At 36.3% G+C, this 23,591-nt stretch overlaps 1 protein-coding gene across 1 annotated transcript; it reads right to left on the bottom strand.

Moving 5' to 3' along the window:
• Positions 1-853: 853 nt before the first annotated feature.
• On the bottom strand, positions 854-21,762 carry LOC131152237 (uncharacterized). The gene is made up of 9 exons (XM_058103993.1): positions 21,531-21,762; positions 21,228-21,340; positions 20,786-20,958; positions 19,045-19,138; positions 3,991-4,101; positions 3,788-3,877; positions 3,456-3,541; positions 3,264-3,328; positions 854-1,268 (listed from the first exon to the last, which is right to left on the bottom strand). The coding sequence occupies exons 1-9, from the start codon at positions 21,754-21,756 to the stop codon at positions 1,159-1,161; spliced, it is 1,068 nt and encodes a 355-aa protein (XP_057959976.1). The 5' UTR covers positions 21,757-21,762; the 3' UTR covers positions 854-1,158.
• Between the last annotated feature and the right edge of the window lie 1,829 nt (positions 21,763-23,591).

The following is a 23,591-nucleotide window of genomic DNA, read 5'->3' as shown; positions in this document are numbered from 1 at the left end:
AGAGAGAGAGAGAGAGAGAGAGAGAGGTGCTACCTTGCTTATAGCAGAAAGATTGCAACTAACATAATTGAGGCAGATATTTCTTATTAAAGTTTCATGGATGGTTCACCAGGCTCCAATTTTCATGAGTGATTGTGTATGTGTGCAACATGTTACTTAAAAAGCAAGTAGAACAAATTGTCTAATCTGATATAGGTCAACAGTTGTTAGGTTAAAAGGGGTTTGATTCTATTGGCACATTTGACATTCATGTTACAGATTCCGAGTTCAACTTTAGGACGAAGAGAAAATGGGTATAGGATGGTGTATGGGTTGCTTCTTGCTGTAATTACTCAAAACACATTTTGCCTCTTTGAGGAAATTTTAAAAATAAAAGGAGGTCTACTCTGCCATGTCTTGGAGGGTTAGTTGCGACTAATCTTTCTGAGTCCTTGGTCAAACTTGATCAATGCAATATCATCCATGTATATTCTTCATCCTTTTCTGTTTTATTTTTATTTTTAAAAATCTCATCCTAATTAACAGACAAAAAAAAAAAACCAAGAATAAAATAATCAATTTTATTTGGACATTTACTCCGAACAAAAGAAGTAATAGATAATTGAGAAAAACGTTTTATTAAAAAATGCCCTACTTGTCATCCTCGTATTGTGAAACTAACTACAAACATTGCACACTTGAATAAATTAAGGTAGTGTTTGAAAGTATAAATTTCAGACTTCGAGTTTTTATACTGCATCTTATGCAAATGCAATACAACTCCAAATCCAAGACCTCTCCAAACATAAAAATTATATTTTTAAATTGGAAGCAAAAAAAGAACAAATCTGGTACAGCACAATTGAAACTCTGGTTTGGGAATGTCACTTTTTTTTTTGTGTGTGGACAGGTGAATCCACACAATCTGTCAATTGAATATGTGACTGATGAACCCATACACGAGTATAGCTGTGAATTTAGAAATTCATTTTTCCCTATCAAATGAATACCATTCAGGATGAAAACACATCTAATATTCAGCACATTCAACACCACCACAAATTTTGCCATAACAAATATCAACAGCTCCATCTTCAAGCAATCCATTGGCCGGCTACCTAAACCAAGGTCCCCGCCCTCTTTCATTTGAATTGAGTTCCAAAAACAGAGAAGCAAGAATCATTCAGATACCCCAAGGAACTTAGAAAAGCTTGGGTACTTTGGCTCCCATCCTAACTCTTCACGAGTTTTTGAATTGTTGAGTCGCTTACCTAAAGGATCATTAGTGCCTACAAAAATAAAAATGGCTGATTAAGATATTGTTGGATTTCTAAATATCCAAATCATAAACATTTAATAAGTACTGAACTAGAGATACCCCATGTTTTTTGGTGGGCAAAGATATCCTTACTTGCATATACACATCCCAAAAGGCACCAACTTTTGGAGGCATATGCAGATGCTTCAAGGGCCTGAAATAACTCAGAGACACTTCATGAAGAATTTCTCCCTTACAGAGCATACAAATTTTTTTGACAAGCAATGATAATCCCTTGAAGTTGCATACTCACACCTACACTCCAAAAGGCGCCAAGTTTTGGCAGCATATGCAGATGCTTTTATGGGCCCAAAATAATTTACACTTACTGTGGAACTTACCTCTTACTAGAGCTGACTAATTTTTTAAATTAGAAAACAATTTTATTTTCCTAATAAATAAAGTATGTATTAAAGGGGATGCAACCCCAAAACAACAAAAGTCATAACCATATAAAAGAATCACACAACAAAAAGTGCAGTCCAGAAGCACGCAGACAAACCCAGGAAAAAAGAAACATATGAACTAATAACTCTTCACTTTTGAACTAGCATTTCCTTCCCATTGAAACCCCTATTTCTCTCCCTCCAAATGCACTTAAATAGACAAACAGGGAACAAATACCAAACCTTCTTTTTCCTTTAGGGCTAAACCCATGCCCTAGCAAGCTAGCACACAGTAGCCAGCATGACTAGTGATGTAATCAGTTTGGACCAATTCGGTTTTGACCAAAACCAGACACTAAACTAAGCGATTCTCAAATTTATAAACCAACAATGACCAAAACCCGGCAATCCTACATGAAGCCAACCACTGGTTCAACAGTTTTATTTGGTTTTTAATCTGTTCAACAATCAAAATATTCTTCATTGCCTCTACCTGCGGATCATGCTTTTATAATTTACAAGATATTGTAAAAAAATAGTTTAAATTACATAAAATGTACTTGTACTTAAACTGAATAATTTGATTGACATATTAGTGTAGAATTGGCTTGTGTGCGTACATAAGCACTGTTTACAAGATTTTTTTTTTTTTTTGGGGGGGGGGGGGGGGTGGGGTTGGTTGTTTCAAGTTTCATTTATATTTTACTCAGTTATCTTTACTTATTAACTATTTGCATTTTGAGTAAGGTATATGGGTTAGTAGAATTCAATAGTTATAAAATATATTTCCTTTATATTTCTTAAGTATCAGTGATTTAACAATTATGTAAATTGTTAAATGTTATTTGTCAACTTAAAATTTTACTTCCTACCTATTAATTTTTGTTTGCTCAGTCTATGGTCAATTAGGAGATTTCTTCTAAGTTCAAACAAATGTGACCAATGCTATCTAGCGGGTGTTTCTTGGTTTATGATTTTATTATTGATATTTATATTTATATTTTAGAAGTTACATTTATTGTACATCTAAAGGATAATAGAAACTTTGCAGGAGTTTTAGAAGATGTCAAAGAATTTTGTGTGTGCACGTGCGTCTAGTTAGAATTTTGTGATAATCTTGCATTATTTTTTCAATCAAATACTTTTTTTATTTGCATGTAACTGACATTTTGGCACACAGTAAAAAGAAATAACGGTAATTTAATATTTGCTAAAGTCCAAAGGAAAATAATATATTATTAAATTTTTAACAATAAAAACTAATTCATGCTTTACAACAAAAACAAAGTTCTTTTAACTGGTATAAGAATTAAATTGAAGTCACGCACACAGTTTTCCATGTTTAGATCTTAAGCTGATTACAAAATACTTCAAATTTTCACTTGTATCTTAAATTTTCTGATAGTTAAATGATGGAGATATATTTGTCCACAAAATGGCCAGAAGAAGCCTATCCTTACCCTCCTCCCCAAAACAAGAACCCTCCCTCAAAACGGAGAAACAAAACAAAATAAAATGAATCTCTCACTCTTAACAAAATAAGATAAAATGAAGTCAATAAATCATCCTAAAAGATTTACCTGTAAAACCTTCAAATTTTTTACTGAATTTCCCACTCTTAACAACCAAGTCCATGACTTCCTGCCTGGAAAAAAATTGACAAGGTACGAGAACATCTCCCACGAATTAGAACAATCTAGGTTGCACTAGTTTATCTGGACAAATAAGGAAGGAAGCCACCAAAACTCAGAATAGAATTGCAGCAAGATGACCTGGATAAAGGATGATTATCACAACCCAAGAAAACTCGACCACTAAGTTTCTTCTTCAAGATTGCAACCGAGAGTGAAGCTGCATCCTGATATGGAAGTACACAAGACAGAAAACAACTAATTCAAAATTATGGTATAGTGACCACTATTAATAATACCAAATACATTTTTTAAATGCAAAGAAAACAAGAAATACAAGTAAATGGTGCGGACAATGCTGAACATAACATGGAGCCAAAAGAAGTCATTTCAAACTATTGTCTTATAAAATCTTCACATTGACTAATTCATCGAATAATAACATATAGATGAAAAAAAATTGAAGCCTTCACCTCATAGTGTATGAGATTGAGGATGTGATCAGGGCGCACATCAGAGGTACCTTTCCCCAGCCAATAAATATGTGCACCTCTGTCAGCTTTGTATAAATTGTTAAGGTGTCCAAGAATATTGTACACAATTTCATCATGATTTCCAACATTTTCCCTTCAAGATATAAGTATAAATTTTGAAACATAAGCTCCAAAAAGGATATGTAAAGTCCTGCCAGTCTAAGAACACAACCGCCAAACTCCAAGACTACTTTTTCTGCTTTTAGAAGGATATCTGTCCTAGGGCTCCTCCCAATTGGTACTACAGGAGTTTCCTGCACGGCCATGCTGAGGAATGTCAGTTTCAACACCAAACCACAGTGCAATCAGAAATTTTGAAGACTAAGTAAATTTAAAGTTTCAAAATACGAAGTTCAAATTTCACAAAAACTAGACAAAATAAACTGATTTTGTTCTCGTATCGAGCAAATGACATCAAAGGGTTAATCAGAATTTCATATGCCAACAGAGATACATCTGCTGTGGCTTAATCCTCAGGTAGGACAACCCACAGTAAAACTAAACATAAGTATTTAAATGCATATAGTTCAATGAACGTTGTCCCTTTTTTCATTAGGCATTCAAATAACTAGAATGGGCATGGTTTTAAATAGTGGCTTCAACCGTTATGTAACGCTGTTATGCATCAGTTTTTTGGATTCCCAAAACTGTTACACACCTCAAAATTGGCAGGAAGAAAAATCACAGCCAAAGCAGCCATCATATACTGACCGTTAGATAAATGCTGCTACGATCGTTACACAAAGACTGCTACGACCGTTACATAACCGGTATAGGGCTGTTATAACAAATATATAAAAGTTTTTTTTTTTTACTTTTTCTCACTTTTGTTTTTCCCCCCTTAAATAAATCATTCTTACTATACTATGTGAAGAGAGGTGGAAAAATATTATAATGAGGATGATAATGATGTAAAATTTACAATTTTTTTTAAAAAAAATACTCAAAAGAGATACATTAATTTAATACTAGTTTGTTAAGAAAATATTTTATTTTCATAATATTAGCAATTTGATATTTATGTTCCATATTTTTCAACTTCAGCTTTCTTTTCTTTTCTTTTCTAGTTATTGTATATTTGTAATATTCATGTCTTATGTGTCTAATAGATTAATGGAGTTTATAATTTTTTTTTTATTAATTAATTAATCTCACATAAGAATAATGAAAAAGTATAAACACACACACACACGCCCACGTAATTTTTCCATCAATGGTGGTGTAAAACAAATTTAAATTTCTTGCCAAGCCAAACAATTTAGTTGAACTAAAGGATCCAAATTACACTTAAACTATTTCTAAGAAGCATTAAAAGTTTCAAACATACAAATATACCAGTATGCATAAGGTTATGCGTGCTGAAAAAAATTCACCACCTGTACACCTACTTCTGGTTATGTAACATATGCTACTTCTGCTTCTTGCTACAACTATTACCGTTACGTTACGTTACCCGTTATCACAATTTAAAACCATGAGTGTGGGATATACGACCATAAGAATCCAAAACAAATCGCGTTTCAACTTTTTCCTAACGAATTTTTGTTCTTCAACCTCCCCCTTTTTACTTTTTTCTTCTCCTCCATCTCCTCCTTTCTCTTTTCAAATTTCAAACTCTAGTCATTTAACTATGTTATTATTATAATGATTTTGATTACATCAACCAAACCCAATTTCAAACAATACAATTTTTGATTGGCATAGGATGTCTTATAGCAATTACCCAATTGAAAGATCGGTCAAATTATCAAAAGATGGAAATTCCTAAAACAAAACTATTAGGCAAACTACAACCACCCTTGGATTTCAAAATCAAATGTAATCTTCCTTGTGTTTCTTGAACAAAGACTGATCCCAGCTTAACTAGTGAATCAAGTTACATCAGCCTCCCCTTCTTTTGACATTTGATGTCATAGAGACATTAAGTGAATTATATAAATTTTCACATGACTGGTGCTCCCTTGCATGACAATTCCCAAAAAGATAGACAAATTATAAAGGAAAGATCTGTATGTTTAGAATGAGATGATTAAATCACCTTTGAACTAGTGATGTTCCCACTATGCTTCCAATGGAAAAATACATTTTTCTTAAAATCGATGTAAATGAGAAAAACTATGAAGAACGTTTCCAAACTAATGTTTTAAAAGGCTCAATCGAGGCTCACCTCAAGGCAAGGCATGCCTAAAGTGCCTTGAGGCTCAATCTAAAATACCAAATTCAAAAAAGGGTAATGCATTACCCGTTGAAGCCCATGCAATTGCACAAAAGGCACACCTTTTGTGCCTTTTCAGTTGAGGCTTATGCATTTGGAATGTGTGATTCTCAAGTTAGAATTGGCTAGAAAATTTTAACTACGTGTTTATATTAAAGGGTCAAAATATGAGTTGATTTATAAAACTCTTGAACTTCAACCTTTCCGAAATAACTGAGAGTTGTATCTTAAATCATGGCAATAATTTGAACTTTGTAATAGTATAGCTATCTCTTTTGGCCTATGCATGACAAACGGCATCTGAATTTGGAAATAACTCTTCTACTAAAAAGGAGAAAAGCTACCTCCATTTGTCTTACGCTGTTGCACATTCTCCAATTGAAACTTGTTGTTATTTTGTGATATGTTGCCTTACAAGAAGATATGATAGGTGTAGCTCCTATAGAATATAAGATAAGTAAGGTACAATTCAGATGATTTGGGCACTTGTAACATAGGCCAAATAGTACGCCAGTGATGAAGAGTGAATTAGTTACTGTGAGGGGGTAGTAAAAGTAGTAGGGATAGACCTAAAATAACTTGAAATGAGATTGTAAGGATTTAATAGCCCTGAATTTGTCAAAAGAAATTGTCCATGATCGCATAAATTTACGGAAAAGGATTCATGTAGGCAACCCCACCTAGTGGTACTTAAGGCTTGGTTTGTTATTGTTCTTATTGTTGTTTGTAATATGTTGCCTTCTCAAGTTACTGGGCGGAGCATTCATCTTTTCAGCTTTACCTAAAGAGTTTTTTCAGGACAACTATCACAAAGGTTCTAAGTCCTAAGCCATATGAACTAAGAAGTGCAATCATTAAGTGAAAAAAAATTGAAAACATAAAAGATTTGTTACAAAATATTGCACATAGGCCAAAAGAGCAATGATGGGATTAGTGTGAATGTAAAGAGTCTAAATACAGTTCCATTTAAGTATTCCATGAAAGGATGTTTTCAGAGTTCTTGGAATTCTGCATGCTCTAGAAGATTGCTAATATAGTGAACATCCAATGGAAGGAAAACTTCAAGGTCACAGCTTCAGATAAACTAATGTTTTAGATAGCAATGGATAGAACTTGATTCATCTATCAAAACATAATATATTCATGAATGTTCATTAAAACATGAAAATACTAAAAATCAAAACACACCCATGTAAATACATGTCTTAGATACACACAATTTATATCTTCCCCCAGGATTAACAAGCATGATGCAATAATCTCCCACTTTCCCCTCTTTCCCTAGCTCAAAATGGACCATGTGGGGTAATAATTATTATAATAGTATAGCTATCTCTTGTCTTGATTTATGTCATGATATCAAGTTAGCAGGGCAGCAAGTAGTTTTTAACATTATATTTGTGATTTTCCTAATATTTTTATTTATTTTTTAAAAAATATATAATTTATTTACATATTTTTTTATCTAAAAATAAAATTCTCGAAAGGCTTACGCCTCACCCCTTAAGGGTTAAAACGTCTTGCCTTATAGCTTCGCCTTTTAAAACATTGTTCCAAACCAAGTTCAGTATAATCCAATCATTCAATATTTGGATATAAAATTCTCTCGCATAAGATCCCTATGTTGGAGGGTTTTATTCTACAATATGCATGCTCATGTGTCAAGGTCATGATCAAGAAACTCAATTATTAGAGTATGTTTACATAATGCAACAACTATGATAAGGAGCAAAGAAATCCCTAGCAAAAAGTAAAAAGAATAAGGCCAATTTTTTTTCTCAAGCTTGGGTCCACGTGCTTCAATTCAATACATTAAAAAAGGTCAGTGTCATTTTATGCTATCCCAAATGGCAAATCATGAGGGAAAGAATTCAATTTCTGAAAAAAAATCAATATGTTAAAGAAGGTCCTTATTCTTTCTTTGTTATGTTGGATATTTTAGCCCTTTCAACTTGCTTATGGATGTTGGTTGTTTGCGCACATGGATCCTTTTTATCTGGTTTGTTTATATTTTTATGGATGTATAGAATATGGATAACATTTATGTAGATTTTCTCTGAATGTATGTGTAATGACCTAAATAATAATAATGTAATTTAAATAGAGAGGAAGGGAAATGGAAATAGTAACAGAAGAAGGCAGTCGACGACATTGCACTTTATGATGTAATGACCCAAGAAAATTTATTAGGTCCTCGTCGACGAACACAGGGGGTTCGTCGACTAGGGTACAAGAGGGCCTCGTCGACGAAGCCAAGTTTCTTGTACCCTTGTCGACGAACCCCTTGTGTTCGTCGACGAGAAGATACTGAGAGAGGATTTTTGAAAGTCTGAAATTCGTCGACGAGGGTGCAGGTTCATTGACGAACTTTCTACAGGACTCGTCGACGAGGTGACGTGCCTCGTCGAAGAATCCGGCTCTATAAATGGCCTAAAACTCAGATTTAATTGCAGCAAAATAAAAAAATCACACACACTCTCTCTCCCTACGGTTTCTCTCTCCTCACTCTTCGATTTCTGCCCCGTTAGTCGTCAGATCAATGATCTTAGGCCACCATGACACTCCTGGGGAAGTTCTCTCCAAATTTGCCGGAGCGGATCATTGGTGGAAGCAAATCGAAATTCATCCCTGAGTTGAGGTAAGGCTTTTTATTCAAAATTTGGTCTTTCCACAGTTGAAGGAAATGATGTACTCAAATAAATACTGAAGTTTAGTTTTAGGAATTATCATTTTCAAGGTACTGCTCAGGGTTTCCTACAGGTGTAAGACCAGTATTATCGATGGACTTTTCAGTTGCCAAGTAAGGGGATAAATTAAAACAATTATTTTCCATTGAAATTACTATTATTTAATAGTAGAATAATTTTCAGCAAGCATGTGATTATATATGAGTATAATTGAGAAAAGGTAAGTTTGGGAAAATACTACAATTGTACAGGAAATGTGATTTCAAAACGGAATATATGGTTTCATTCAATTCGTGTGGCGTGAATATTATTTTATATAAATATTATACCATATTAAGTTAAATTTACAAAATAAGCATGTTGACAAATATTTTCAGGAATAACATGATAAACACAGTAAGTTATGATTTCAGAATATACGATATGTTCGGCGCAAGGCCGTAATTGATGATCGGCGCAAGGCGCAATTACTTATGTTATTCGGCGCAAGGCCGCATTTATTCATATTTTCGGCGGGAGGCCGCAATTATTATGTTAATGTAGAATTCAGAAAATGTTATTATTTGATTTACGATAAACAATATACGTTTATGTACTATATGTTATCAGAATCCGGATGTTAGTTTAGCACAGTTTCAGGCACGGTACCGTAGCTTATAGATCAGATATCTAAGATCAGATTGGTACTAACCACCCCACGAGGGGGTGGGAGATGGATAGTCGATATGACTTTCAGTGTAGAGTTGTGGACATCCACCTGGAAGTCCGGACTAGGATGTGGCGGGTCCATCGTACTTACAAACATTTTTTACTTGACAGTGGTCGGCCAACCATTGTCGGGTCCCGCCTTCAGGCTGCACAACCCGTCATGGGGGGTAATACATGACATCAGCTAACTATTCATCCTGAGTAATTTTCAGTATTATAGATTATATCAGATAATACATGATTAGTATGATTACTTGGAAGTATGAAATTATATGTTTATTTAACCATATTACGATCTATGTTTTATGATATGTTATATGTTTATTTAACCATATTACGATCTATGTTTTATGATATGTGAAATGTATGGTATATGTATTACAACATTAAATATTCATGTTACCATACAGCTGATTTTAATTTATCTACCCTTACTGAGAGGTGTCTCACCCTAAGTTTAAATTATTTCAGAAAACCCCGAGATACCGGCGGGTCAGGGCCGCTACTGAGTGAGTTGAGCTTACCTACTAGAAGGGTAAGTTCTGATCTAGGATCAGGAGATTTTTGTTGTAAGATCCTAAGTTTATGTTGATATTTTTGAGATTGTATGTATAAACACAGTATCTTTGGGAATATAGTAGACTCTGGTATTATGTAATTTATGGTTGATGAATGTGATTTACATTTACTGTTGCCTAAGTTCCACTGTGTATGACAGGTGTCCCCGCTACCCACGAGTTCGGGTTGACTATTTTATTTATTATGTTTCATTTTATATTAAGATAAGCAGGTCGTTACAGTTTGGTATCAAAGCCTAGGATACTAGGTTCTGTAGACTTTAGAATGCAGCAGTAATAATACCAGAGTATAGGATAAGGGGATTTGAGGTCTGATTTTGTAGTCTAGATGCAGTACTTCCATGGTAATTTGTGTGATTTTCCTAGGGTGACGATTTTAGGAAAGTCATGGTAAACTATCGTCGAGTTGGGTATCTAGGTTGCAGGATTGAACCTTGAATTAAGATCAAGAGAGATGAATTAATTAGGAGTATATACTATATTGGTTTGGTGATATGTATAGTGAAGGGGTTCTGAGTTAAGTTATTTGTTTTTCAGGATGGACCCTAGTAGTAGTAGTGCCCATGCCAGTGGGAATGAGGGTACTGGACTCTCAGGAGCTGCGGGTAGTGATTCGGATGTCGTCTTACGCAGCGTGGTACAGCAGATTATGGCAGAAATTGCCAGAAGTTCGAGGGAACAAGGTGGTCCGTCGGCAGGCCACGGTAGTTCGATCGAGAAATTCATTAAGATGAATCCTCCGGCTTTCTCAGGAGGAATAGATCCTGCAGTTGCTGAAAACTGAGTGCAAGAGATCGAGAAAATATTTATAGTGCTGCAGTGTTCAGAGGAGCAAAGGGTGCTATTTGCTACCTACAAGCTGACTAGGGAGGCCGAGAGATGGTGGTCGACGATGAAACTTTTAGAGCAGCTAAGGACAGTACCTGTGGAGATGACATGGGAGCGGTTTAAGGAGACATTCTTCGACAGTTATTTTCCAGCCTCGTCTAGGGAAGCGAAGATTAAGGAGTTCCTGAATCTGAAACAGGGACAGCAGACCGTACAGCAATACGCGGCAAGGTTCATCGAATTATCTCACTTCGCCCTATACATCATACCAGATGAAGCAAAGAAGGTACGGCAGTTTGAAAGAGGTCTAAGGAGAGAAATACATAAGCAAGTGTCGATTCTGAAATTGCAGGATTTTATTGAGCTAGTGGATAGAGCCACTATAGCGGAGATTGGGAAGCGGTTGGAGGCTGAGGAGCAGAGGCAGAAGAAGAGATCCATACCTTCTGGTTCCCAGTAGGGAGTCGGCTGCGGTTCGTGGAAGAGATGTGGCTACTACAGAGATCGGAGGCAGGAGACCGGGAATCGCAGTTTTCAAGGTGTGCAGCCATCTCCAGCTTGCCTATCTTGCGGGAAGAGACACCTGGGGAAGTATCGTGCCAAACAAGGTGTCTGCTACCGGTGTGGGGAGTCAGGACATATGATGAAGGATTCTCAGGCTCAGATTGGTGCTGCTCCTACTCCTAGACCTGCTCGAGGAGGGTACTAGGTGCCACGTGGAGCCATCTCCAGCTTGCCCGTCTTACGGAAGAGACACCTGGGGAAGTGTCGCGCCGGGCAAGATGTCTGCTACTGGTGTGGGGAGTCAGGACATATGATGAAGGATTGTCAGGCTCAGATTGGTGCTGCTCCTGCTCCTAGACCTACTCGAGGAGGCTACTAGGTTCCACGTGGAGGCTAGCAGCGGAATATGGCCCCAACCAGGGTTTTTGCTTTGACACTGGGTGATGCTGAGATAGCTGGCGACGTGGTGACAGGTACGGTTAATATGCTTTCATTTAAAGTTATTGCATTTTTTGACTCAGGAGCCACGCACTCGTTTGCATCTATGGAATATGTTAAATTGTGTGAGGCCGAAACACAAACACTAGATGTTGAGTTATTAGTAGCTACACCAACCGAGTTAGCAGTGAGATGTAGTAGGGTGTTTCGTGATTGTCCAGTTGATGTTCAGGGGAGGATTCTATTTGTCGATTTGGTAGTGCTAGACATGCATGGGTTTGATATTATTTTCGGCATGGATTGGCTAGCAGCTAATTTTGCTAGTATAGACTGCCATACGAGAGAAGTAATCTTTAGACCGCCAGGGAGACCAGAATTCAAATTTATAAGGTCATGAGTGCAATCTCTACCTCAGATGGTTTCAGCTGTTCAAGCGAGGAGACTGCTCTTGAGTGGTTGTCTGGGATTCGTGGCCTTCATGAAAGAAACAACAGGGAATGAAGTGAAGTTCACTAGTACGCCAGTAGTAAAGGAGTTTACTGACGTGTTTCCAGATGAATTACCGAGTTTGCCACCTAATCGTGAGATAGATTTTCCCATTGATCTACTTCCAGGTACAACGTCGATCTCTAAAACACCGTACCGAATGGCGCCAGCAGAGTTGGCAGAACTAAAAGATCAGTTACAGGATTTACTTGATAAGGGTTTCATACGACCTAATGTATCTCCGTGGAGAGCTCCAGTACTGTTCATGAAAAAAAAAAGAAGGGTCTATGAAAATGTGCATAGACTACAGGGAGATTAATAAAGAACAAGTATCCTCTACTCCGTATCGATGATTTGTTTGACCAGCTCCAGGGTACACGGGTATATTCTAAGATCGACCTTAGGTCAGGCTACTATCAGGTAAAGGTAAGAGCAGAAGATGTATCGAAGACGGCTTTTAGGATCAGATATGGGCATTACAAGTTCCTGGTTATGCCATTTGGCCTGACGAATGCTCCTGCGATATTTATGGATTTGATGAATAAGATCTTTCATCCATATTTAGATCAGTTTGTGGTTATTTTTATTGATGATGTATTGGTATATTCGAGAAGCTATGAGGAGCACGAGATACAATTGAGGCAGGTTTTACAGATGATCAGGGAGAAGAAGTTGTATGCAAAGTTCAGTAAATGTGACTTCTGGCTCAAGAAAGTTGTGTTTTTGGGGCATGTTATCTCAGGAGACGAAATTTCTGTAAATCCCAGCAAGATTGATGTTGTAGTAAATTGAGCTAGATCGAGGAAAGTCCAAGAGATCAGAAGTTTCTTAAGGTTAGCTGGTTATTACCGTCATTTCGTTGAAAGATTCTCAGCTTTATCAGGGCCTCTGACACGACTGACTAGAAAGAATGCTCGATTTGAATGGGACGACAGCTGTGAGCAGAGTTTTCAGGAATTGAAGCAGAGGCTAGTCACAGCGCCAGTACTGAATATCTCGTCTAGGGGTGAGGGTTATATTATCTACAGTGATGCGTCCTTGAAAGGACTTGATTATGTATTGATGTAGCATGGCAAGGTGGTGGCGTATGCAACTAGACAGTTGATAGAATATGAAAAGAACTACTCTACCCCTGATCTTGAATTGGCTGCAGTGGTACACGCATTGAAAATTTGGAGACATTACCTGTACAGCAAGCAGTGTGAGATTTTCTCCGACCACAAGAGCTTAAAGTATTTCTTCACCCAGAAGGAATTGAATATGAGACAGAGAAAGTGGTTGGATTTAATTAAAGATTTTGATTGTACTATCAGTTACCACCCAGGGAAAGCAAACGTGGTAACTGATGCACTGAGCAGAAAGTCTGGGGAATCAGCATTGGCAGTTATGGAGATCCAACGTCCGATTATGATGGATCTGGAGAGACTTGGCATTGAATTGATAGAAAATAATCCTCCAGTATGTATCGTCAGCCTAGTGGTACAGCCTACTCTGCAGGAAAGAATTAAAACCACCCAGAAAGAAGACTCATAATTAGTAGAGGTGATAGACAGAGTGTAAAGTGGTCAAGCGGAGGAATTTAGCATTGCAACAATGGAGCATTGCGGTTCCGTTCCAGATTATGCGTTCCTACCGATACTGACATTAGGAAGACTATTTTAAAGGAGGCTCACAATCTTTGTATACAGTTCATCCCGGCAGTACGAAAATATACAGGGATCTGCGAGAGTTTTATTGGTGGAGTGATATGAAGAGAGAGATTGTCGAGTATATAGCCCAGTGTTTGACATGCCAGCAGGTAAAAGCTGAGCACCAGAGGCCAGCGGGTCAGTTGCAGCCGTTATTTATCCCAGAATGAAAGTGGGATCATATATCCATGGACTTCGTGTCAGGGCTGCCGTCGACATAACATGACCAGAATGTGATTTGGGTGATAGTAGACCGGTTGACTAAGACCGCTCATTTCCTCCCTATCAAGATCAGCTATTCCCTCAACCGTTTAGCGGAGATTTACGTTTAGGATATAGTTCGTTCTCATGGAGTGTCCGTATCTATTGTGTCAGATCGAGACCCGCGTTTTACGTCACAGTTCTGGAGAAGCTTGCAGGAAGCTCTAGGGTCTCAGGTATCATTAGCACGGCATTTCATCCTCAGTCAGACAGGCAGACTGAGAGGACGATACAGATACTAGAAGATATGCTCCGAGCATGTATATTAGATTTTGGGGGTAGTTGGACCAGTTCATGCCGCTGGTGGAATTCGCGTATAATAACAGTTTTCAGGCTAGCATTGGTATGGCACCGTTTGAGGCACTATACGGTAAGAAATGTCGATCTCCTTTATATTGGGACAAAATGGGTGAGCGGCGAGTTGTGGGGCCAGAGCTGGTACAGCAAGCGTACGATAAAGTTCAGCTCATTAGGGATAGAATCAGTGCAACTCAAAGCCGACAGAAGAGTTATGCCGACAATCGCCGCAGGAATTTGGAGTTCGATGTGGGTGATCATGTATTTTTGAAGATAGCTCCGTTAAAAGGGGTTATGAAGTTTGGTAGGAAAGGTAAACTTAGCCCTAGGTTCATCGGTCCGTTTGAGATTTTAGAGAAAGTAGGACCGGTTGCCTACAGGCTAGCTTTGCCACCTACACTATCTAGAATGCACGACATATTCCACGTATCTATGTTGAGGAAATACGTCCCAGATCCTTCTCATATTATCAGTTATGGCGAGTTAGAGCTCAGTGATTCGCTAGTATATGAGGAGGTACTGTTAGGAATATGCAAACAAATTCCCGAAACCTGTGAGAAACAAATAGAGAAAGAATGACACCAAAGAAAAATTCAATCACACGCACAAGACAATATTTACGTGGTTCGGCAATTTTGCCTACGTCCACGGAGTTGCAGGGATTTCAATATTATCAGGAAGAAAGCACAGAGAGTGCGGCGATACAATTCTCTCGCTCTCGCTCTCTCTCAAGAATACAACCACACAAACCCTAATCACCCGAAAGCACCCTTTTTATATGTTGCGCCTAGGGTTCCATTCCGAATGGGCTCCAAAAATTTTCCCAACCCCCACGAGTACGGCTTGTACCGGCCCAAGCCTTCACTCTATGGACTAAGCCTTAGGATAGAAATCTCTAATTAAACGGAGGTCAGGTCGTCATCCAAATTAAGACACAACTAGGCTCCACAAAAGCCCAACAGGTACCAGTGCAAATTCTGGACAGAAAGGAACAGGAACTACGTAATAAGAAGATTCCTCTGGTAAAAGTTCTATGGAGGAATCATGCAATAGAAAAGGTTTCTTGGGAGCTTGAGGAACAGATTAGACGGAAGTACCCACAATTGTTCCAAGAAGTTCAGATGTAATTGGAAAATGTAAGTAAATATGTAGTATTCCTTTTGCAGGTACACGTAATGCTTTAGTTAGTAAGTGGTATTTTAGTTTTGGGGGAATTTTCTTTTGGTATATCTAATCTCCCAGGACTTGAAATATAACCACGGTATTCCTCCGCCATAAGTGGGGGTAAGTAATAAAATAAGTAGACCATTTTGCCTTCATGGGATGATAAGTTGTATGAATAGTAAATTTCAAGGACGAAATTTTATAAGGAGGGGAGAATGTAATGACCCGAATAATAATAATATAATTTAAATAAAGAGGGAGGGAAATAGAAACAGTAACAGAAGGAGGCAGTCGACGACGTTGCACTTTAGGATGTAATGACCACAGAAAATTTATCAGGTCCTCGTCGACAAAGCCAAGTTTCATCGACGAGAAGATATTGAGAGAGGATTTTTGAAAGTCTGAAATTCGTCGATAAGGGTGCAGGTTCATCGATGAACTTTCTACAGGAGTCGTCGATGAGGTGACGTGTCTCGTCGACAAATCCGGCTCTATAAATAGCCTAAAATTCGGATTTAATTGCAGCAAAATCAGAAAATCACACACTCTCTCTCTCCCTACGGTTTCTCTCTCCTCTCTCTCTTCAATTTCGGCCCCGTTAGTTGCCAGATCAATGATCTAAGGCCACCACGACGCTCCTAGGGAAGTTCTCTCCAAATCTGCCAGAGCGGATCATTGATGGAAGCAAGTCGAAATTCATCCCTGAGTTGAGATAAGGTTTTTTATTCGAAATTTGGTCTTTCCACAGTTGAAGGAAATGATGTAGCCGAATAAATACTGAAATTTAGTTCTGAAAATTATCATTTTCAGGGTACTGCTCAGAGTTTCCTATGGACGTAAGACCAGTATTATAGAGGGGCTTTTCAGTTGCCAGGTTAGGGTATAAATTAAAACAATTATTTTCCATTGAAATTACTATTATTTAATAGTAGAATAATTTTCAGAAAGCATGTGATTATATATGAGTATAATTGAGAAAAGGTAAGTTTGGGAAAATACTACAATTGTACAGGAAATGTGATTTCAAAACGGAATATATGGTTTCATTCAATTCGTGTGGCGTGAATATTATTTTATATATATATTATACCATGTTAAGTTAAATTTACAAAATAAGCATGTTGACAAATATTTTCAGGAATAACATGATAAACACAGTAAGTTATGATTTCAGAATATATGATATGTTCGGCGCAAGGCCGTAATTGATGATCGGCGCAAGGCCGCAATTACTTATGTTATTCGGTGCAAGGCCGCATTTATTCATATTTTTGGCGCAAGGCCGTAATTATTATGTTAATGTAGGATTCAGAATATATTATTATTTGATTTACGATAAACAATATATGTTTATGTACTATAGGTTATCAGAATCCGAATATTAGTTTAGTACAGTTTCAGGCATGGTACCGTAACTTATAAATCAGATTGGTGCCAACCACCCCACGAGGGGGTGGAAGATGGATAGTCGATGTGGCTTTCAGTGTAGAGTTGTAGACGAACACCTGACAGTCCGAACCAGGGTGTGACGGGCCCATCGTACTTACAAATATTTTTGACTCGACAATGGTCGGCCAGCCATTGTCGGGTCCCGCCTTCAGGCTGCACAACCCGTCATGGGGGGTAATACATGACATCAGCTAGCTATTCATCTTGAATAGTTTTCAGTATTATAGATTATATCAGATAATACATTATTAGTATGATTACTTGGAAGTATGAAATTATATGTTTATTTAACCATATTACAATCTATGTTTTATGATATGTGAAATGTACGGTATATGTATTACAACATTAAATATTCATGTTGTCACACAACTGATTTTAATTTATCTACCCTTACTGAGAGGTGTCTCACCCTAAGTTTAAATTATTTCAGGAAACCCGAAGAGTCCGGCGGGTAAGGGCCGCCACTGAGTGAGTTGAGCTTCCCTGCTAAAAGGGTAAGTTCTGATCTAGGATCAGGAGATTTTTGTAGTAAGATCCTAAGTTTATTTTGATATTTTGGAGATTATATGTATAAACACAGTATCTTTGGGAATATAAGGTTCCGCTGTGTATGACAGGTATCCCACGGGTTCGGGATGACTATTTTATTTATTATGTTTCATTTTATATTAAGATAAGCAGGTCGTTACAGTATGTATGTTTATAGTATATATGCTTTAATCTATGCCTTGATCTTATATGGCATATCTTTATAATAGATGTATCATGTATGGATACTTGATTTTGATTATCACCACTTGGATAATCAAGATTCTTAAATCTATGTTCCCTTTTTATTTTTTATTTACTTTTTTTCTCCTTTCCCTAGTTTAATGATGCCAAAGGGGCAAGAAATATAATGCGTTGTAAATGTTTATCATACATTATAAATGATTAGGATTGGAAACGTCATGTCATGTACATTAGTTTGTGAAAATTGCAGAAATGTCATGATTATTGATCTCCCTTCACCAATCTAATGATGCCAAAGTGGAGAGGAATATAATGTGTCATAAATGTACATCATGTATCATAGATGATTGGGATTAGAAATGTTGTCATGCATGTTAGTTTGTGAAAATTGGATAATGTCATGATATTGATTGTGCAAATATTGGTGATTGGATAATTGAAGCATAATTTTTTATTATTAATGCAGTTGCATAGGCTGCACGAAAGTTCACATTTTCATACGCCCAAGATATCCTATTCGAATTTTTTGTTTATATTTGACAAATACCATTTATTCAAGTTGGGTTTATTTTGTCTTACAATTATTTGTTTATTTTTCATGGTAATTTTTCATCATTAAAAGAAGGGGCATTGTTAGCCCCAAGGCTTCATAATCCTAATTTGGATGATAACTATTTTGGACTGATTATTTTGGTTTGAGTTGAATATTTGGGAGTCTAGGACCAATTATTTTGGTTTGAGATGAATACTTACAGTTTAATTCAGATGGAATCAAGTGATTTGGAAACCTTTGAATTAAATTATTCCTTTTGATTAAACCAGTAAATATTCATCTCCAACGTAAATAATATCAGTCCACAATAGTTTGCTATCATCAAAATTATTACAAAACTTGGGGCTGAAATTTTAAACAGAAAAAGGTAAGTTTTAGTATTTTTCTTTTTCAATAAATGAAAGAAAATACTTTTTTTAACTGTCAAAGGGTTAGAAAAGGCTAAATGGTTGTGGAGTACAGTAGTTTGAAATGTTATTAGACATTGACAACAAAGAGCTAAATACATACTTATACTTCAGAATAAAAAAAGGACATCCTTTCTTAAGTTAAAATGAGAATAAAAAATTGTTACCAGCAAATAGTGTGTTATGTTAGATGTAACACCTCATCACATGATCCATTGTCGTTGCAATCATATGGGGCAGTGCTTGAAGTAAACAAGAAAGAACCTTCACCGCTCCAGTTTAATGCAGCCAGCCTGCTTGTTTGTTTCACACCCAAGACAATAATAGGAGTTCAGAAGTCAAGTCATTGAATCCACCGAATTAGAACTCAAGGAGTCATTGACAACAAAACAAATATAAAAGTCAAAGCAACAAGGAGTTACAGAAAAGGATCCAGACTAAAAAGGGGAAGATATTAAAAACTTACCTGTGACTGTGATTGATGGGAAAGTAAGCAAAATTTTTAATTTAACAATAATGTACATGCTATTATTTAATTTGTTGTGGCAACATCCCCCCCCCCCCCACCTCTCTCTCGCCATACATGTGTGAACTCATATCATCTCTATCTAAACATAAGCCACACTTCTCTTTGGTTTTACTTCCTTAATCGCCTCAAGACTTCAATGTCACCAAATTGTCCACATACGAACAGACAACAGATGGAAAGGCAGTATGATGATGTGGAAAATAATCAGTTGGATTAGTCCAGAACTTCCTCAATTCAATCCAAGCAAGGTGGTGAAGGAACTAAACTGGAGAAAAAAGGGTTCTCTGTGAGGGGTCTTAAGCCACTGAGGCACTGACCAGCAAAGCTACTACAATTCCATGGTCTATTCAGGTAATGGTCAGGGATATTTGGGTGATATTTACTCTTTGAAGTCTTATTCTATTTAGCACAATATTAGATGAGCTAGTAGAACTGCTGATGTGAGGTCAACATTGACAAAAATTTGTTGAGTCATTCAGTATGGTTCATTGAAGTGCCCAGACATTTGGGCAGGATAATTTCTGATAATCAAAAGCATGGTCTATTACTCTTTTTATCTTAATTTAATTTTTCCGTCTGCCAAAAAATTCAAATTTATAAAATAAAATTACATAGAGATGATTAGAGGTGTATGGTGTACCGAGCAGTATTTGAATTTTGAAATAGAAAAGCTACCACCATTGTATTGCCACATTCTTCAGTTGAAATTTGTTACTGTTTTGTAATATGTTGCCTTCTCAAATTACTGGAAGGAGCATTCATCTTTTCAGCTTTACCTTACAAGTTTTTCCAGGCACATATCACAGAGGTTCTGAGTCCTAAGCCCTATGAACTAAGAAGTGCAATAATTAAGTGATGATAAATTGAAAACATAAAAGATTTGCTATAAAATAGTTGTGCATAGGCCAAAAGAAAGATGATGGGATCAGTGAGCCAGAAAAGATTCTCTAAATACAGTTCCATTTTAGTATTCCATACAAAAAAAATGTTTCCAGAGTTCCTGGAATTCTGCATGCTCCAGAAGATTGCTAATAGTGTGAACATCCGATGGAAGGGCAACTTTCAAGTTCACAGCTTCAGATAAACCAATGATTTAGATAGCAACGGACAGAACTCAAGTCATCTATATATTCATGAATGTTCATTAAAACATGAAAATACTAAAATCATAAACACACCTGCGTAAATTCATGTCTTAGATTTACAAACCATTATATCTTCCCCCAGGATTGACCAGCATGATGGAATGATCCCCCACCTTCCCCCCTTTTCCTGGCTCAGAAAGGTCCAAGTGGAGTGAAAGGGAGGGGAAGGGGAGCCACACAGGGTGAATGTAAGCACATTCAGGTGCATATTGATAATGCTTAGGTATGTGCCACAGTTTAAAGGCATCATCAATTCTCATGCCTACCTGACATCACCAGGGTAATCCAGTGCTCGAGAGGGGGGAGCACAGAAAATAACATACGGAAATCGACCAGTTGCTTCTGTTCCCTTCAAAGATGGATTAATCCCAATTTTAATCAATTCATCATGGTGATCCGATGTCATAGTCTGTCCAAATATTTGGCAGCCCGGATGTTCCTGCCCAAAACAATAATCTACATTCTGAATGTTTTACCTTGAAAATGCATACTATATTCGTCAAGATACAAAGCAGTCAGTTTCAGCCGTAATTCAACTGCTAACCCCATCAACAATAATTCGAAAACAAGCATGTGCCTTAGCTACAGTTTATGTAGATTAATTAGGAATTATGTGGTAAAAATTTGTATGAATAAAATTACATGATACAGATCGCTAGATCAGAGTAACAAACAAAGCAATTCATCATTTGGTAGCTCAAATGGTACCTCGCGCCATTTCTCAGCCACTAAACGCCCAAGAACACCAGGTCCGACAATTAGCAAATCATTCTCCCCAACCAAACGAGACGATGAGTTCTCCATTGCTTCCTCTCGTGCACCTTCACCATCCAAAATCGAACAAAATTTACAAAACTAAACTTCTTAATCAGAAACACCGAAATTGTCACAGTAAAACTAGCGTCACTGACAGTAAAATCAGAATTCAAGTAAAGATGCGTCGTAAATCGTATAGAGAGAGCGAGAGAGAGAGAGAGAGAGAGAGAGAGAGAGAGAGAGAGAGAGAGAGACCAGTGCTAGAGGAGGCAGAGACCTGCAGAGGCATTGCCATTGATGAAGATGACAATGGTGAGGAGGAGGAGGAGGAGGATGGAAGTATGATGCGGAGACGAGGGTTTCGGAAGAGAGAAATTGGGGAATTAGAAGGTCTGCAGGTGAGGAAGAGCGAAGAAGAGCGAGAAGGAAACGGGGAGTGTCGAAGGAGTGGAGTTGTCGTACAACGGGCTACGGCTTCCATTAGAAAGGAGATAATATGGGAATAACTGGAGAGACGGTGTTGGCCTTCTCGCGAATTTGTGGGAGCTGTCCGAGCCCTCTTATTCAACGACGTCGTTTTACTCATTACATTTTTGCTTTTGTTCTCTTTTCTTTTCTTTTTTTCTTTTTTGAAAAAGGATAAATCGTTTTTAATCATAAATACTTAAATGAGCCTTTTAATTTTTTTTCCCCTTTTTTATTTGTTTGGATTAGAATTTTGGTAGGGGAAAAAAAAGAAAGGAGAGAGAAGGAAACTACTTTTTTTTCTATATCAAATATTATTAAAAACAAATATTTATTTTAATATGATTAAAAATTAAGAAAAATTAAATGTAATGGTATATAAAATCAAATTTTTATTCATTAATTTGATATATTTTTTATTTTATTTTTTTACTTTCTTGATAACCAAATATGAAAAATTAAATTCCTTCATATTTTTCTTTCCTATCTTTCATATTTTATAAATTCAAATAGTACCTTAATATATAGAGAAAAAACATTCTTAGAGTCATTTTGGAAATATTGTTAGAGTTAAAATTAACGACTTTCATAGTGAACTTCTTAAGTTGAATCTTGAAAAATTAAGGATAATAGGGGTGAGAAATGGGTACCTCTTACTCTTTCAAACGGCATTAAGCCCAAAAAAAAAAAAATCTATCATAACATTCTAATATTTTCTAATAATAATACCATATGACATTTGTACCTTTTTAAATAACATATCTCTTATTTGTTTATTTACGTTTCTATGAGAATTTAAAAAAAAAAATGACCCCTGATGAATGATTTGGTCATATTCAATTATTTAATAGAAATATGAAGCTCTATAAACTAAATCATGCATTAAACAAAATAAAACTTGAGATCTTCTTCAATTATATCACGAGAGACGATCAACATTCATGTTTTTTTAAATTACTTTCATTGGAATAAAAAATTATTTTATGTAAAATCCCTAAATTATTTATATTTTAAAATAATTTTCTATTTTCTATTTATTCTCACAATAACTAAAAATTATTTTTTTTTAATCTAATTATTATTTATTGTTACATATTTTAATAATTCAACTTCATTTTTTGGATCAAACATTATTGAGGATTGACATTAACAACCACAAGAAAACAACACTCTTCAAATTAAGAGAACTCGTACCGGGAGCATATAGTTTGGACTTTAAATTTGGATTTAGATGAATTTCAATAAATTTCAATACAAATTGAAATTCAAGGTCTCTCCAAACATGAGATTATGGTGTATTTGGGAGTATGAATTTCGAATTTTAAATTTAAATTTAAATGAATTTGAATGAATTTTAATACAATTTTATATTACATTCTATTCAAATCTAATATAACTTCAAATTCAAGATCACTCCGAAAGTGAATTACAACCCTTGTACCACAAATCATGTCATTTTTAAAAAGTATTCATTAATTGGGCACCTTGAATTTGTTCTTTTGACAATTTGACTCCTTCATAAGCCATTATTAGAAAAGGCTACAAGAGTTAATTTTTAAATTTTGACAATTATAGTGAGTCGTAATCATATGAAAAGTAAATAAAGTAAAAGGAGCTTAGGAGTTTGGACATTGATGATGGATTGGCGTGATGGATTTTTCTTTTCATACGCATAGGAATATGTTTGTTTCTCTTACAAAATGTTAGTATTTACAAAATATTTGTAGGCAATTTCAAATTTGTTAAAAAACAAATAAGGGGCAAAAGACAATAATATTTCCTCAAATTTGACAAAATACACGGACCTTTCCTAAGGTTTTAAAAATTTTGTAAACTTCCCTTGATCTTTGC

This window comes from Malania oleifera, chromosome 3, assembly GCF_029873635.1.
Source record: "Malania oleifera isolate guangnan ecotype guangnan chromosome 3, ASM2987363v1, whole genome shotgun sequence".
NCBI classification, from domain to species: domain Eukaryota; kingdom Viridiplantae; phylum Streptophyta; class Magnoliopsida; order Santalales; family Ximeniaceae; genus Malania; species Malania oleifera.
This window is presented reverse-complemented; position numbering and strand designations above follow the sequence as displayed.

What these genes read in the sequence shown, in the direction of transcription:
- LOC131152237 (XM_058103993.1), bottom strand. Translation starts at nt 21,756, where the DNA reads ATGGAAGCCGTAGCCCGTTGTACGACAACTCCACTCCTTCGACACTCC. An exon ending in TCAATCTCATACACTATGAG is followed by an intron (nt 3,542 to 3,787) that starts GTGAAGGCTTCA and finishes CTTCCATATCAG; the next exon opens with GATGCAGCTTCACTCTCGGT. An exon ending in GATAATCATCCTTTATCCAG is followed by an intron (nt 3,329 to 3,455) that starts GTCATCTTGCTG and finishes ATTTTTTTCCAG; the next exon opens with GCAGGAAGTCATGGACTTGG.